This window comes from Gymnoscopelus braueri (genome assembly GCF_963280865.1).
Source record: "Gymnoscopelus braueri genome assembly, chromosome: 7".
Lineage (NCBI taxonomy): Eukaryota > Metazoa > Chordata > Actinopteri > Myctophiformes > Myctophidae > Gymnoscopelus > Gymnoscopelus braueri.
Genome location: NC_137608.1, coordinates 45,917,040 through 45,932,370, shown reverse-complemented (window position 1 = coordinate 45,932,370; position 15,331 = coordinate 45,917,040). Strand labels below are relative to the sequence as shown.

Here is a 15,331-nt window from a genome sequence, read left to right as displayed (position 1 = left end):
AGGACATGGCAGCCGGTATAGCCCAGAGTCACAGGAAAGGGTCCGATATCAATCAGGAGGAGAATGAATCGGTCTGAACGGAGTCGATGGGAGAGAGCTATGCTACAGGTATATTGCTTAAGCACTTAAACCCGACCAGAGTACCCCCAGGGCTCTATAATACTGTAGGTCTGCCGAAAATAGCTGATCTACAAGCTCGTACGAGCTTTTTCGTCAAATGTTCGCCCCCCCCCCCCCCCCCCCCCCCCCCAGAATAGGGACATTAGGGTTCATGTGGATACCATGTCCCTTTTTCACTGCACTGTCGATGCTTGGAGATCTGCTTTACAGGTCAGGTTATGGTCTCGAAAATCAGACTCGTTAGCAACTAAATGACTCACCCTGTGAACTGCCACATGTTGCAATCACAGTTGTAAAACATAACTACATGAGGACTGACTTTCATTTTTGGTTTCAATATAGCTACATGTATCGCTTTTTATTTCAAAGAAGTACATGAGAAAACACTGATTTAACCATACACAAACGGAAATCAAAGTCGCTAACAAACAAACAAACAAACAAACAAATTAAACAAACAGACCACAACAGGCAAAATATACCGTACAGTTGCTAATGGTTTTGCAGCATTTCAAGGCCCTTCTTTACAAATATGCACTGCAAGCCTGTAGAGACAGAGGCGGGGCCAGTCAAACATACAAAAAGATATGTTTTTGGGGTTTTCTCGCATTAAAAATAGCCACTTTATCATCACACAATGGTATGGTTTCAGTTATATACGTTCTTTCCCTCAGTGGTATCAGTTAGACATACTGTATAATCCTTTTTTGTATGCGTTAGCTTTTCCTATGGGAGGAAAGGATAACAAATGGAGAGAGAGAGAGAGAGAGAGAGAGAGAGAGAGAAGAGAGAGAGAGAGAGAGAGAGAGAGAGAGAGAGAGAGAGAGAGAGAGAGAGAGAGAGAGAGAGAGAGAGAGAGAGAGAGAGAGAGAGAGAGAGAGAGAGAGGGAGAGGTTGCAGGTTTCCTGTGTAGCTTTGAATGCCATATAATTACACTCTGCGTCATGCAGTTAAGTGTTACACAAACAATAACATCAACAGAGAACATTACAGAGCCAATGTAAACTTTACAGGAAGGGGGGGGGGTCGTCATAATTCAGAACCAAACGACATACAAAAGAAGAGCAAATACCACATGAAAGCCAGTTCATTGACACCGAGTGAAGTAGAGGAACAGTAAAAAGATCATATAAGCACAGCTTACAAACATGATAATAAAACATACACAACATTCACGAGTAGAAAATGTGGAGCAAGTAAAAAAAAAAAGATAACCAAAGAATTGAACTGGATGTACCTTGATGAAAACACAAAACAAAACACAAGGCAATCATGTAAAGCTATTTGTAAATGTAAGTCATATTCCTCAGTACTTAAAGCGCCCAACCTTGTATCCAATGTCCATGACCTTTGTGAGCACTTTGGATTTGCTGCTACCATACCGTATCATCCATCATTCATAGCTCATGTTCTGTTTGCTTTATTTAATACAACTATCCACCCGTTATCAGAATCAAGACCATCTCCTTTTGACATATATACAGTATATATATATATATATATAGTATATGAAAGCAATTAGGTCAAGTTAAGTATCATTGTCCCATACCTTTTTGGTTTACTGATTTAAAGCTCAATATTAAGAGTTCAAGTTGGCAAAGTACATCAAGAGAAAGAAGGTTTGTAGAGGTCCGACAGGAAGAGCACTATTATGATGGTGTACTGCAGCTTGTTATGTAAACCGTTCCGGATGAGAGCATCAGCTAAATGCGCAAGCTATAAAACATATGTTTGATAAACTGATCCACAGGTGAGGCAGATATGAACCATCCAGGTACTGGTACCATTTAGTGGTATAGATTCATACCCTTGATACAATGAGACTAAAACATTTAGCTATGTGAACAATTCAATCTAGTATCTCTTTGTGGGACTAGCTTAAATTTAAGGTTTCAGGTGAAGTGACAAGGGACCTGTTGGCCTACTGCTACATAAGAAATACATTGTGTTAAAAAAAATAAGCATATTCTGGTGATTTGGTACCAATAGAAGCCAGGGGTTTTGGGGTATGCATTAAGGACATTAGGGAGCTTTTTTGGTCTTCAATAAATCATGTCTGAATCTTTTGCAGAAAAAGCAGGGTTTTTAGATGCTATGCCAAAGAAAAGCCTTGATGTCAAGAAATACAAGAAAGAGAGCAACTGGAGTGGACTTATAAGCGTGAAATAGGGTAAGTCCAAAGCTTAGCTTAAGATTCATGATTTGTGTGTGGCTTGCTCCAGCAGGAAAGAAGATGAGAACATTCAGCTTTTGTAATTGACTTTGGATTGTTTGATCTCCAACCAGTCTTATTGCATGAAATTGTAGAAGACTTTTAGAAATCAACATCATTCAATATTTTTGGCAAATAACTGCCTTGATGACTAAAGCAAGGACCTTATATAAATCAACTTGACTTAAGACAGTACTACTGTTTGGACTCTGTGTTGGAGTCCATAGCAACAAGGAGGAAAATATTATCTAGACGTCCTCAAAGGACATAGTTTTACAGTCAATTTTAGTACCTTGGTGGAGACCATACATAAACAAGCAAATTCCTAGTTATCAATCATTTGCATTAAACTTCATAATGATGCTTATTCAACAGAGATAAATATAGTGGTGGGCATATTGTAGAGCAATAGAGATGAATGTTTAGTTTGTGCCACTGTTAAAACTGTCAGGTTGAAGTTCTCACAGTTGCATTGACCACACAGGCTGTGGTAGGATACTGATAAATGGATTGTTATACAAAAGAGAATTTATGTAAAGTAATACTAAGTAGCATAGAGGTCATTATGATACAACTCACCGATACAACTGAAGTCGCAGTTCAAAAGTATTTGTTACTTTCTACTGGTCCACGAGCCATAGTACGCTCTCAGGAAGAAAACAAAAAGACATAGTTCCTTAGTCGAAAAAAAACTCGCATTCCACCCTCCAAAAAAGTCACTGTAGTCCTCAGAATCCATTGGAAACGCAGGCTTGTTTGTCTTTAAAAAAATGTCCTATTTCACTATCTGCGGTGGCATAATGGCTGTCTTTGGCTGGGGCGTCTTAGTCTCTGACGTATCCAAAGTCCCCTCCTTGCCTTTCTTCCTGGGTGGCTTTTTTATGGGCGTCTTCTTTGGTGTGGGGTCCACCGTGGGGTCCCCGCCTGCCTTTGAGCCGTTCAAGTCCTGCTTCTCCGGGCTCTTGGCTTCGGGGGCCCCTGGGTCACTGGTGACGGGCGCCACCATCTTCTGGAGGCTGCTGCTGGTGGGGAGCAGGGGCTTGGTGGTGGCGCCCTGCTGGCCCGGGCCGGTGGAGGAGGGGGTCCTCTTTGCCTTCTGCGGAGGAGTAGGCTTCTCCCGGGTGGCCTTCGGCGTGGACAGACCGTTTGTCTTCATCAGGCCGTTCCCCTCGTTCCTGTTGATGCTTTGGGTCTTCTCTTTGAGCTGAGCGGCCAGCAGTGTGGCGGCCTCCGAGTTCATGTGGTGAACAGGGTGGTGGACTTTGGGGCTCTTGGGTGGCTCCTTGGGGGACTCTTTGGGACTATCGATGTCCTTTTTGTCGGGCGAGTGGCTATGGAAGATGCTAATCTTCTTGAGGGCATTCTGGACCACGCCGTTGATGTGGTCTATGTGGCTGTGGCTGCCGTGTTCCCCCTCCCCAGACTTGCTACCCCCGCTGAGGCTTGTGTTTGTTGGGGGAGCCATTGGTTTCAGCGTCCTTCTCCTCCTGATTCTTCTGCCTTTCCTTGGCTTGCTCCTTCATTTTCTGCCGCTCCTCGCTCCTGGCCGAGCCATCACTGGAGCTCCGCCTCTTCTCTTTCGGCGCCGCGAGTGGCTTCGTGACCCCCTGCTGCTCCGGCTGGGGAGACCCTGTAGCGTTTCCATGGATCCATGACACCTTGGGCTTGGTGGATGGGTCTGGCGGGCGCGGTTTGGTCTTTCCAGGGGAAGGAGGTGGCTTGCCGTTACGCTTGGCTTCCGGGGTGGGAGTCCCAGTCCCATCCCTGCCACCACCCTCTTCCTCCTTGGACTGCTTGGATAAGCGGGCGATTCGTGCGTAGAGGGCCCCGATTGCAGACTCTGAGCCACTGGTGGAGCCCTCACTGTCGGAGGACTTGAGCAAGGGCTGCTCGCTCCCCTCTGGTTTGGTGGCACTGGTGTCTTTCAGGGAGGTGTACTCACCTGCATCCTCCTCACTAGCGGGCGCTAATGACTTCTCTGCCGCAGGAGTGGGGCTGCTCTTCTCCTTGCTCTCGGTCACAGATTCTGTGGAACATTGACAGAGTCATTCAACGAGTTTTCATCCAGTTCAGTGCAAAAATGTAACAAAAACATACAATATTATGTAGGGCTGCAACTTTCGATTATTTTATTAACTTTTTCTATTAGTCGAATGATCAAGAAGCGCGTTTAAAAAAAAAAATGTTTAGATGTATATTCTATATACCAACAAATTGATAATGCTCATAAAAAGATGCCACAATTTTCGTCTACTCATCTTTCTCTCATGAAATAGTCCATAGTCCATGGTGGACTATGGACAGTTCAGAAACCTGCCTACCAATGATGTCACTGGTAAGCAGGTTTCTGACCTGTCCACAGCCCTCTTCTGAGACACAGACTGAATAGACAGAAATGGTGACATCTTATAATGAGAATTAGTGATGACCAATTATATGAAGATCGGCTGAAAATGGTTCTTTAAGCATTATTTTATACTTCGTCTGACTCGATTCCCAAAATAGGAATAGATGATTAATCAATTATTATATTAAATTTGATTAAATAAATTAGTTTGATTACCGTCGACCCCTACTATTATGTTTTGTGACGTTTGCTGTGATTGTTTTGTTCCTGAAGCTAGTCCCCCAGCGGGGATTAAATGGCATTCCTCTGGCCCAAATCATTTTCAACTGCACTGCAATCTAAAATAAATATGTGCTTAAAAAAAGAAAACCTCACTTGGGAGGGTGGTTTCCACAGAATGTCCACACAACAGCAGGAGTGAGTCATACACTTTGAACTAGCGCCATATGCTGACTTTGACCTTTCCATTTCCTGTTTGTGCTGCCGCATCCAGAGGCCAGTAAGGAGCTGAGACAAGATGGCATACGATAAGTAGCCGACTATCTCCTATTCTCCTTAATGACATTTACAGAGGTGGGTGACTCACTGCATAGTCGCACCGGGGGTACTGGACGCTTTCACGCTCACATCTATGACAGACACGTTTAGTGGTGCTACAGTTCACCGATTTAATTGATTAACCACTTAAGCCCCTATATACTTAACCCATTAAGGCCTGAGGTTCCGATTCTACAGAATGTCTTCTAAATCCTGATTTTTTTTTCTAAAAACCTATGTTTCTGTATCAGTGGTTCTCAAACTTTTTCATGTCAAGGACCCCCAAAATTACATGTATTTGGCCGCGGACCCCCATCTGAAAATATTTTGTTCCAGGGACCCCCAGAAGCAAAGATTTGAGTTACAAATGTTCGCTCAAAAAAATATACATATTCAAAGATTTGCACAAATGTTCACGATTTCTCAAAAATAGCAGATCTACAAGCTCATAGTGCGGCACTCTGTGCTGCACTATGAGCTTGTATATCTGCTATTTTTGAATAGCCAAAGAAATCTAAAATGACACAGATGCGTTCCAGGTCTTAATGGGTTAATTGACCCCCAACTCTCTATACTTGGTCCGTTCCATATTTCCCTCTACACCAAACCTCTGCTATTTTTGCCAAATATTCGCCCCCAGAATAGGGACGCTGGGGTTCATGTAACGAGATGTGACACGTTGTGCGCTTCTAGATTGTCCGTCTATATTCGCACAACACCATTGTACGATGAGGTATGACAGGGCTTAAGTAGTATCAGACTAATCAACGTACTTTATTACACATCCGTGTCAACTCGTTGATGTATTTAAAAAGTGCTTAAGATTATTTGATTAATCAAAATAGCAATCCAATAAAAATATCCCTAAGAAAACAATCAATAGTCGCAGCCATAGATACAGTACGTTTGTGTGTTTTGTATTTGTTGATGACACGTATTATTGTGTTATTTTTTTATGCTATGCTGATGAATTGAATACATAGGACCACAATGGAAACAAGTCCCCAGGATTTGTTTTGTGTTATCCATCCATCACTCAATCAAATTGAGGGCCATGTGCATTGGTGTCAGTGTTGCCAGATTCTGTGAGAGAAACAAGCAGCCTAGGAAAACCAGCCCAAAAGAAGCGACTATGGGCCACATGAGTACTTTAACCCATTAATACCTGGAACGCATATGTGTCACTTTAGATTTCTTTGGCTATTCAAAAATAGCAGATATACAAGCTCATAGCGCGGCACCGAGTGCCGCGCTATGAACTTGTAGATCTGCTATTTTTGAAAAATCGTGAAAAAACATTTTTTTGATTTTTTTCCAAAAACTGTTAGGATTTTGTTTTTTTTAAAGAATCGCCTCAGGTCTTAAAGGGTTAACATGTACATCAGCTATTTGAAAATAGCCGATCTGCAAGCTCACAACGCGTCGCATCGCGACGCGTTGTGAGCTTGTAGATCGGCTATTTTCAAATAAAATCTTGCGGGAAAATTATAATAAGCAGATCTGGCAACCCTGATTGGTGCGTGTCAATGTGCGTCTGCATGCTCCCATCTGCCAGGGCACGATATGCGGGACAAAAATGCACGTTCATGAGGCTCATTCCAGACACGACTGCACTCTGTTATTGTCCACGGCTCATGGTGACTCACCTTCATGGGGCACGCAGTAAACGGGCCCGTCGTCGCCGCTCTCGAACGAGGAGAATGACTCCTGGGACGACCAGGACGAGGGGGAGGGCTGCTCGGCCGCTGACGGGGGCTCGATGAAGCTGCAGTTGAAGGTATTCTCTGGATCGTGGTGGGCTACTGGGGAGGGCGGCAAGGAGAGAGAGAGAAACACAAAGGAGAAGCCAACAGTTCAGCCACAGGAGTATTCTTACACCAGTGATTCGCAAAACTCATTCATTTCAAGTACCCCCAGTCTCGGACCACCATGGATTACGATAATTACGGTTGACTCTCTCACTATCAACAGTGACGACGCTGTTTTTTGAGTGTTGGTATAAGAAGAGAGTGTAAATGGCTTTGAATTAATTGTATTCAGTATTTGATCAAATGTTGTAGTTGTTAATTTAGCATGCAAAGACATGACTGCATAATCACTGCAAATGAGGTTTGGTTAGTTTTTTCTCCTGTTTCCTTCAACTTTGTGTAGCTTAGGAGGACTCTCTCTTTCTCTCTCACAGGCACGCACGCACGCACGCACGCACGCACGCACGCACGCACGCACGCACGCACGCACGCACGCACGCACGCACGCACGCACCTCTCTCTGACTCTGTCCCAAGGTTATTATAGTTAACTAAAACTAACGAAATAACGAAAACTAAAGGTGAAAAAACATTTCAGTTAACTAAACTAAAGAAAAACTAAAAGAAAAACGATAACTAACTGAAACTATATTGTGTGTTTACAAAACTAACTAAAACTAACTGAAATTATAGTCAAAATGCCCTTCGTTTTAGTTTTTGTCAATATTTATAAGCCTTTTAGATTTAAATTAATTCGATTCATTTCCTCTGCGCAGTTCTACGTCAGTTGCAGTCACCGTTGGTCCGCTGACGTAGTCGCCCCAAAACACCGTCGCCCCAGGGCATATCCGGCGGTATTAGAATCACTGGTACGCGAAAGAATTGGGGGCGAGCGTGTTTTGGGGCGAGTTACTCCGGTTGTTTTCAATGTGCATTGTAGCACGTGAGCAGCACTGACTGACTGACTGACTGCACGGCACAGCACGTTACTTTATAATGGCGACGGAGAAACAAGTTGGGAGAAATATGGTCCTATATGGGATTTATTTGAATACAACAGCAAGAAAGACGATAACAATTGCCTTGTAGTGCAAACAGGTGATACAATGTGGAGCAATTATCAAGGGGAAAAACCCCACGGACCACGGTGTAAAGTAACTAAGTACATTTACTCAAGTAGCCTACTGTAGCCCACTTAAGTACAATTTTGAGGTACTTTTGCTTTACTGGAGTATTTCCAATTTTCTGTATTTTTATCTCTCAGAGGTAATAATGGTACTTTTACTCCACTACAATTATTTGAAAACTTTAGTTACTAGTTACTTTGTAGGTATTTTGATTATTATTACAAAACATACATTATACCCACTTCATTTCGGCCATTTGAAAATAGCCGATCTACAAGCTCACAATGCTTTGGTGAGCTTGTAGATCTGCTTTTTTCAAAAGATTTGTTTACCTTTTATAGCCTACATTTTGAAAACTTGTGAAATGGGACATTCTGCATAATGAGTACTTTTACCTTTGTTTGTAATTTTGATACCAATACTTTTGTGCTTTTACTCAAGTACATTTTGAATTCCGGACTTTTACTGGTAACAGAGTATTTCTACATTGCAGTATTGATACTTTTACTTAAGTAACAAATGTGAGTACTTTTTCCACCACTGATAGCGAGTACAAGGCAGCCTCTCTGAGCACCCAGAAACCTAAAACTAAAACTAACATTAAAACTAATAAAAACTAAACTAAAACTAAGCGTTGTCACAAAAATAGAAACTAAATAAAAACTAGCAAACCCGCTCTAAAAACTAACTAAAACTACGTAACTGAATTAGGAAAAAAAATGTCAAAACTAACTAAAACTAAACTATAATAAAAAATCCAAAACTATTATAACCTTGCTCTGTCCCCCCTCCCCCCCCCCTCTCTCTCTCTCTCTCTCTCTCTCTCTCTCTCTCTCTCTCTCTCTCTCACTAGGAATCCTGGGCACTAGGAATACCCCTCCCATACTACTAAAGCACAGAGTACTAATGATTTATGTTTGAATACTTGCCGATACAGAGTATGAACATTTACAGTAATATTGCAATATTCATATTTTTAGCTCTTTTTAAAAATGCAACAAGAATTGCAACATTTTTTAGCTTAAATGTAGCAGGGTCTGCCCCTTGAAGTAAGTAGCATAAACATATGCTACACATAATACTACTCAATCATTATTTAGCAGTTGTTGCACAACCAAATAGCCAATTACATTGTGCCTGTCACTCTGGGTTATGGGATCAATGTTGGATATAAACAAAGCTCTTTGTAAGTTGTTTGTACTGATGGCAAGCTGCAAAATGCTGTACAATGCACCTTTAAAATGCTCCAAAATTGCTTTTTTGGACACAAGGAACTGGATGTAGGCACACATTCAAGAATTAACTATTCAAATAGTGACAATTGCTGATCTACAAGCGTGTAGATTGTCTATTTTTGACACACGGCACCATCATATAACGTACTGTAGTATGACACACAGCAGGGCGTTAGTGGTGACAATAACACAAATGATTTGACTGTGTAATAGGTCCTGAGCCGTCAGAGCCTCATTCCTCCCTGCTTACTCCCTCCATCTCCGCTCCTTCACTTCCTTCCCCCTTTTATTTAGAAACTACAGTGTTCCGCTGACCATTCAGTCTGGGGACAGCTGTGGTTTGAGGGGGATGGATGCTTGTGGTCCACTGACCCACCTGGCGTGCACAGCACTGTTTTGGACTGAACGGAACTGTGGGTGTATAAACTCTACAGGACCACATCAGATGTGTGTGTTTACCTCCCTGATGACACACGGCCTCGTCCGTTTGTTTAGTGTACAGATAGAAGGAATCCCCTGACTATGTAGCAGAACTGCACGCCATGCAGGTTCAATTCCTTGCTGTTGAGTTTTCAGGACAGCATAGAGGTTAATCACATTAACACATTGATTGCCTAGATCAAATTAATTCGTTTTTCAAATCCATCGCTTGCGTGCCGCAATTCTGAAGAACGAATTAACTCGTTCTTTGGAATTTTCATTGTTTAATCTGTGATCGCGCTGTTCTGTTTATTTTTCATCATCAGTTTCGTTTTCCACTTACTTCACACTCACCGGGATCCGGTTTCATGACGCAGATTCCGTTTCCGGTTCTCCGTTTTTTTCCCCGGTCATTTTAGGCCAGAATAGGGAAAAACATTTTTTTTCACACGGTATAAAAAACGAACGGAGAGCTCCACTTCTATTTTCTTAAGTCTGGGTGACGAACAGTCATCGTCGTCGTGTATCACATCGTACTTAATCCCGATCAGCGATTGTCAAAAACGTCACATCCGGTTATGACGTATTGACTGTTTGAGCCTGTTTGGGGGGGGTTGAGCGAGTCAGCGAGTGATCAAGGTGTCTATTTGCTGCTCTCTGCTGGTAGATCTGTCGTATGTGTTTAAAACCGCAGCCAGATAATTTTTTTGAATGAAAAATTACAAAATGAATAAATTAAAAAAACACGCAAATCGCTGGCACAGGGGTGAGTACACTATGAATAAAATAACATCTAGCCTTTTTTTCCTACTTATATTGATTCCAAATGATTGGCCATGGGGCATGGATACGTGTGTAATGACAACAAATAACAGATTAATGGGAAAAAAGAAGAAAAAAACGCAACAAATAGCATACTGTAAGTAGTGCTTATGGGCTCTGCTCTATGCTATGGGGTCTGCTGGGGAAACTGGACAACAGGGGCAATTCTGCAAATAGACTCCATGGCCAGTTATTTGGGATCAATATAAGTAGGAAAAAAGGCTATATATGTTATTTTAGTCCGGACTTGTCCTTTAACCCATTAAGACCTGAAGCCGATTCTACAAATGTCTTCTAAATCCCAACAGTATTCTGAAAAAAACGTATGTTTCTATATCAGTGGTTCTGAGACTTTTCCATTTCAAGGACCCCCAAGCTTATATGTATTTGGCGGAGGAGAGGAGAGGAGCCGAGAGGAGAGGAGAGGCTAGAGGGGCCGGGCTTCGCATGACGTGTGTGCACGTGACTAGGCCAGCAAAGAAAGGTCGCCGTCAGACTATTCCGAATATTTGAAAATAGACGATCTAAAAGCTCACAACGTGTCACATCGCGACGCGTTGTGAGCTTGTAGATCGGCCATTTTCAAACATTTTAGAGCTTTTACTTTTGGTACTTTAAGTACATTTTGATGCCAATACTTTTGTACTTTCACTCAAGTAATTTTTTTATTCCTGACTTTTACTTGTAACAGAGTACTTCTACATTGCAGTATTGATACTTTTACGTAAGTAAAACAGTTGAGTACTTTTTCCACCACTGCCTACAAACTAACACTAACTCAGAGGTTCACATCATGGAAGTCCCCTAACATCTGTGGTAAAATTTGCCATATTAGGGACTTCAACAGCCAACGGCTTCTTTGATTGGACAACATGTATGTGATGTTTGCATCAGTGAACCAATATAAGTGCTTGTGCACTCAATAGGATGCCATTCATTTACACAGAAGGATTTGAGGAATCGTTTTTGATCCCTGGAGGAGCCGTCTGTGAGAAATGTTCTGCTGGACGCTGCATCTGAACAGAGGACCAGAGTTTCACGGTCATGCTGCTGTTGCCGTGGGAGACAAAGTCTACTCATTTGGAGGGATCAGGAATGACAACAAGGATCAGATTGATGTTCACGTCTTCAGCACAGTCTCTTTACGCTGGAGGAAGTTGACCCCAGTGACAACTGGAAGAGGGGAATGTCACCTTGAGGTTCCATCCAATCGCCGCTGCCACACAGCTGTGCTGGTAGAGAATATCGTCTACATCTGGGGGGGTTATATTTGTCAAAAATATGACACGAAGGATCTTTATGCATGCAATGTTCTTTATGCATTTGATGTCGACACCCACAGATGGTTCAAGCCAAAGGTTTCTGAAACTGTTCCAGAAGCGAGGTGGAACCACTCAGCCTGTGTCTTGGGGAAGGTCATGTACATCCATGGAGGATTGACCACTCTGACTAGATACCATAATGACATGTACAAGTTGGACACCAGCACAATGGTCTGGTCTTTAATTAACACAAGAGACTCTCCACCACCTGTATGTCACTCTGCCACCATCATCGGTACAAAGATGTTTGTATTTGGGGCCGGAGGCTCCTCCAACAAAAACATCGTCAGAGTGTTTGACACAGAGACCAACTGCTGGCTGAACACAGCACAGCTTCGTTCAGTACGCTTTGGTCATTCAGCCTTTACCTACAATGGAGAGCTGTACATATTTGGTGGTGACACCAGTAATTTTACTACCCTTAATGATCTGTGGAAATTCAGTCCAGAAAGCTTCTCCTGGAAGAAAGTTGATCCCAAAGGCAAAGGCTCGTGTGGGATGTATGGGATGTGCTGTTGCATTGTGGGAGATCGTATCATCCTCTTTGGCGGGGATAACACACCTGGTGACATGTACATGTTAGACTTAAGTCCTAGTCTCAAGACATTATGCAAACTAGCAGTTATTCAGTACGATCTGGACCAAACAGAACTCACACACAACATTAGGTGGGAACTGGAAGCCATGACGCGGCCCTCACAGACACCACCTTTGCTGGCCTAGTCACTCTGCACACACGTCATGCGAAGTCCGGCCCCTCTGGCCTCTCCTCTCCTCTCCTCTCCTCCCTCCCCGCTTTGCTTTGCGGTAGAGATGCGCGGATGGCCTCTCATGGTCATCCGAATCCGCATGTACAAATTAATTATCCATCCGTTATCCAACCGCAATAATTATATTATCCATTTTTAACTCTTTGACTGCGGACGACGCGATAACGCGTCAAGTGCTACTTTGTCCAGTTGGCCGTCGACGTGCTCGACGCGCTGGACGCGCGTTCATTGTTTAATCTCTGATTGCGCTATGCTGCTTAATATTCAATGTTATTCTCGAGTTCCACTTACTTCACGGACATCTGCATCCGGTTTCATGACCTGGATTCCGTTTCCGGTTTTTGATTCTTTTCCCCAGTCATTTTCGTCCAAAATAGGTAAATAAACGGTCTTTCACACGGTATGACGGACAAACGGACAGTTTCTCTTCTATAATCTATGGTCTGGGTGACGATCAGTCATCGCCGTCGTGTATCACGACGGCATTTTGGCGATCAAAACAATCTGGGACGACGTCACTTCCGTTTTCATGTTTTTCCCTGTCTAATCTATCAAGAAGGCTGAGAGAGACCCAACGACCTGATCAAGCAGTCATGTGCTGCACTCTAGTGGCGGATTTGTGCTGGGTCTTTACATTATGTCCCCTTAAATTATTTTCATGAGAAAAATTCAAAATATAAAAATAAAAAAACACGAAAATTGCTGGCACTGGGGGAGTACTTTATGAAAATACTCTGGCAGTCAAAGAGTTAATATCCGCATCCGCACCAACCGTTTTTCCCGTATGTCAAAATATTATTATTTTCTGGTATTCCCTGTTAGTTTTAGTATTAGTTGTGCGATGCGATCACAAAATGCATTGATTTAGCCTATGGAATGTCGGTGCGTCTTTTTAATTTTTTTTAAACCGGTGCTGCGCTGAACATACAGAGCGCAATGCTCTGCAATGCTCTGATAGGCAAATCAGAGAATCAATCAAGCCGAGAGTCTTATCACTGATCGAGGTGAGGTAAGATGCCTAAAACATAGCCAGAGCTCTGATCAACAGTCTGTGGCGGGTCTTGGAGGCACGTGGAGTGATCCTGTGCTTGCGAATCCCGGACGAACTTTCTGAGCTTTTGTCAATTATCATCTAAAAATATTTCGTTCCAGGGACCCCCCAGAAGCAAAGATTTGAGTTAAAAATGTTGGCTTTAAAACAATATATATTCAAAGATTTGCACACATTTTCATGATTTTTCAAAAATAACAGATCTGCAAGCTCGTAGCGCGGCACTCGGTGCCGTGCTATGAGCTTGTAGATCTGCTATTTTTGAACAGCCAAAGTGTAAAATAATACTTTTTAGCTCAAATCAAAAAGTGACACAGATGTGTTACAGGTCCTAATGGGTTAAGCCTGGCGTCTAAATTTTGGGCACAGTTTAAAAAAATGTTCAACAAACATAATTTTTTCCACCCAAAAAAAATCTAAACTGGAAAAGGTTTTCTGCATCCACATAGAAACGGCGTGGCTGCGTTGTAGATCTCAGACTCAGCTCCAAAGTGGATCTCGGACTTGACACGTGACCGGCCTGTGTGACATCGGTCGTCTATGACGTATCTATGATGTATGACTCCAAATGTCGGCAAGGTTTCAGCGCGATCACGGCCCAATTGACTGCCATTACAAAATATAAAAGTAAAACATTTTTAAAAGTATAAAACAATCCGCTCACACGCTTGTGAGCTTGTAGATCTGCTATTCTCGCTATTCATCGTAAATAAGGCTTAAGTGGTTAAGGAACTGATAAGAGATGTGTTTTGTAGATACTGTTCCCATGTGTTCACATTTCATTTAGAAATGAATCACGGGGACTTATAAAAGCACCATTACATTATCCAGCTGTATTTATGTTGCATTGCTTGTATGACATCCAGAGTTATCTTCACTTTGAATCACTGCGTTATTCAAATCCCACAGATTTGCTTACATTCTGGCTGGGCGAACAAGTGACCTTGTTCCCCGCGGTCACTCGGTCAGCCCATAAATGAAGGGATTAACAGCTGTACAAGTGTAATGACATTATATATACACAAAACATTTTATCAGCATGGCTCCAATGTGGATTTCGGGCTTCATGTAGCCAGACGTCAGTCTATGACGTATGACACCACATTTTGGCAAGGTTTCATTAACTTACTGTATACAATTAAAGCTAATAAATGAAACATATGTGGAGGAGATTAGCAAGATTAGCACACACACACACACGCACACACACGCACACACACACACACACACACACACACACACACACACACACACACACACACACACACACACACACACACACACACACACACACACACACACACACACACACACACACACACAGCTAGACTCGACGTAAAAAAAAGAAGCATAACGTGCTGAAATATTCCCCTCATCGTACAAATGGAGATAAAATACGGTACCTCTTCTTAACCTCCCAAATTCCACATCCCTATCTGTTTTTATCTTTTATCACCCTCAGCATCATGTTCTCAAACAATAATCCAATACAGATCTAACTTTAAAGTTAGATCTGTGTGGACACGTTAATTACATCTTGACCATGGAGATGGGTCTGAGAAGGGACATGCCATGAAGAATTCCATATTTAGAATACTATGCATTACTACCATAACCACAT

At 42.5% G+C, this 15,331-nt stretch overlaps 1 protein-coding gene across 1 annotated transcript in view; it reads right to left on the bottom strand.

The window, feature by feature from the left end:
• Positions 1–947: 947 nt before the first annotated feature.
• Positions 948–15,331, bottom strand: part of scarf2 (scavenger receptor class F, member 2) — a 36,807-nt gene continuing 22,423 nt past the window's right edge. The window contains 3 exon segments of the mRNA XM_080433905.1: positions 948–3,768; positions 3,770–4,358; positions 6,863–7,018. Coding sequence (XP_080290031.1) covers positions 3,108–3,768; positions 3,770–4,358; positions 6,863–7,018 — 1,406 coding nt within the window. The 3' untranslated portion in view covers positions 948–3,107.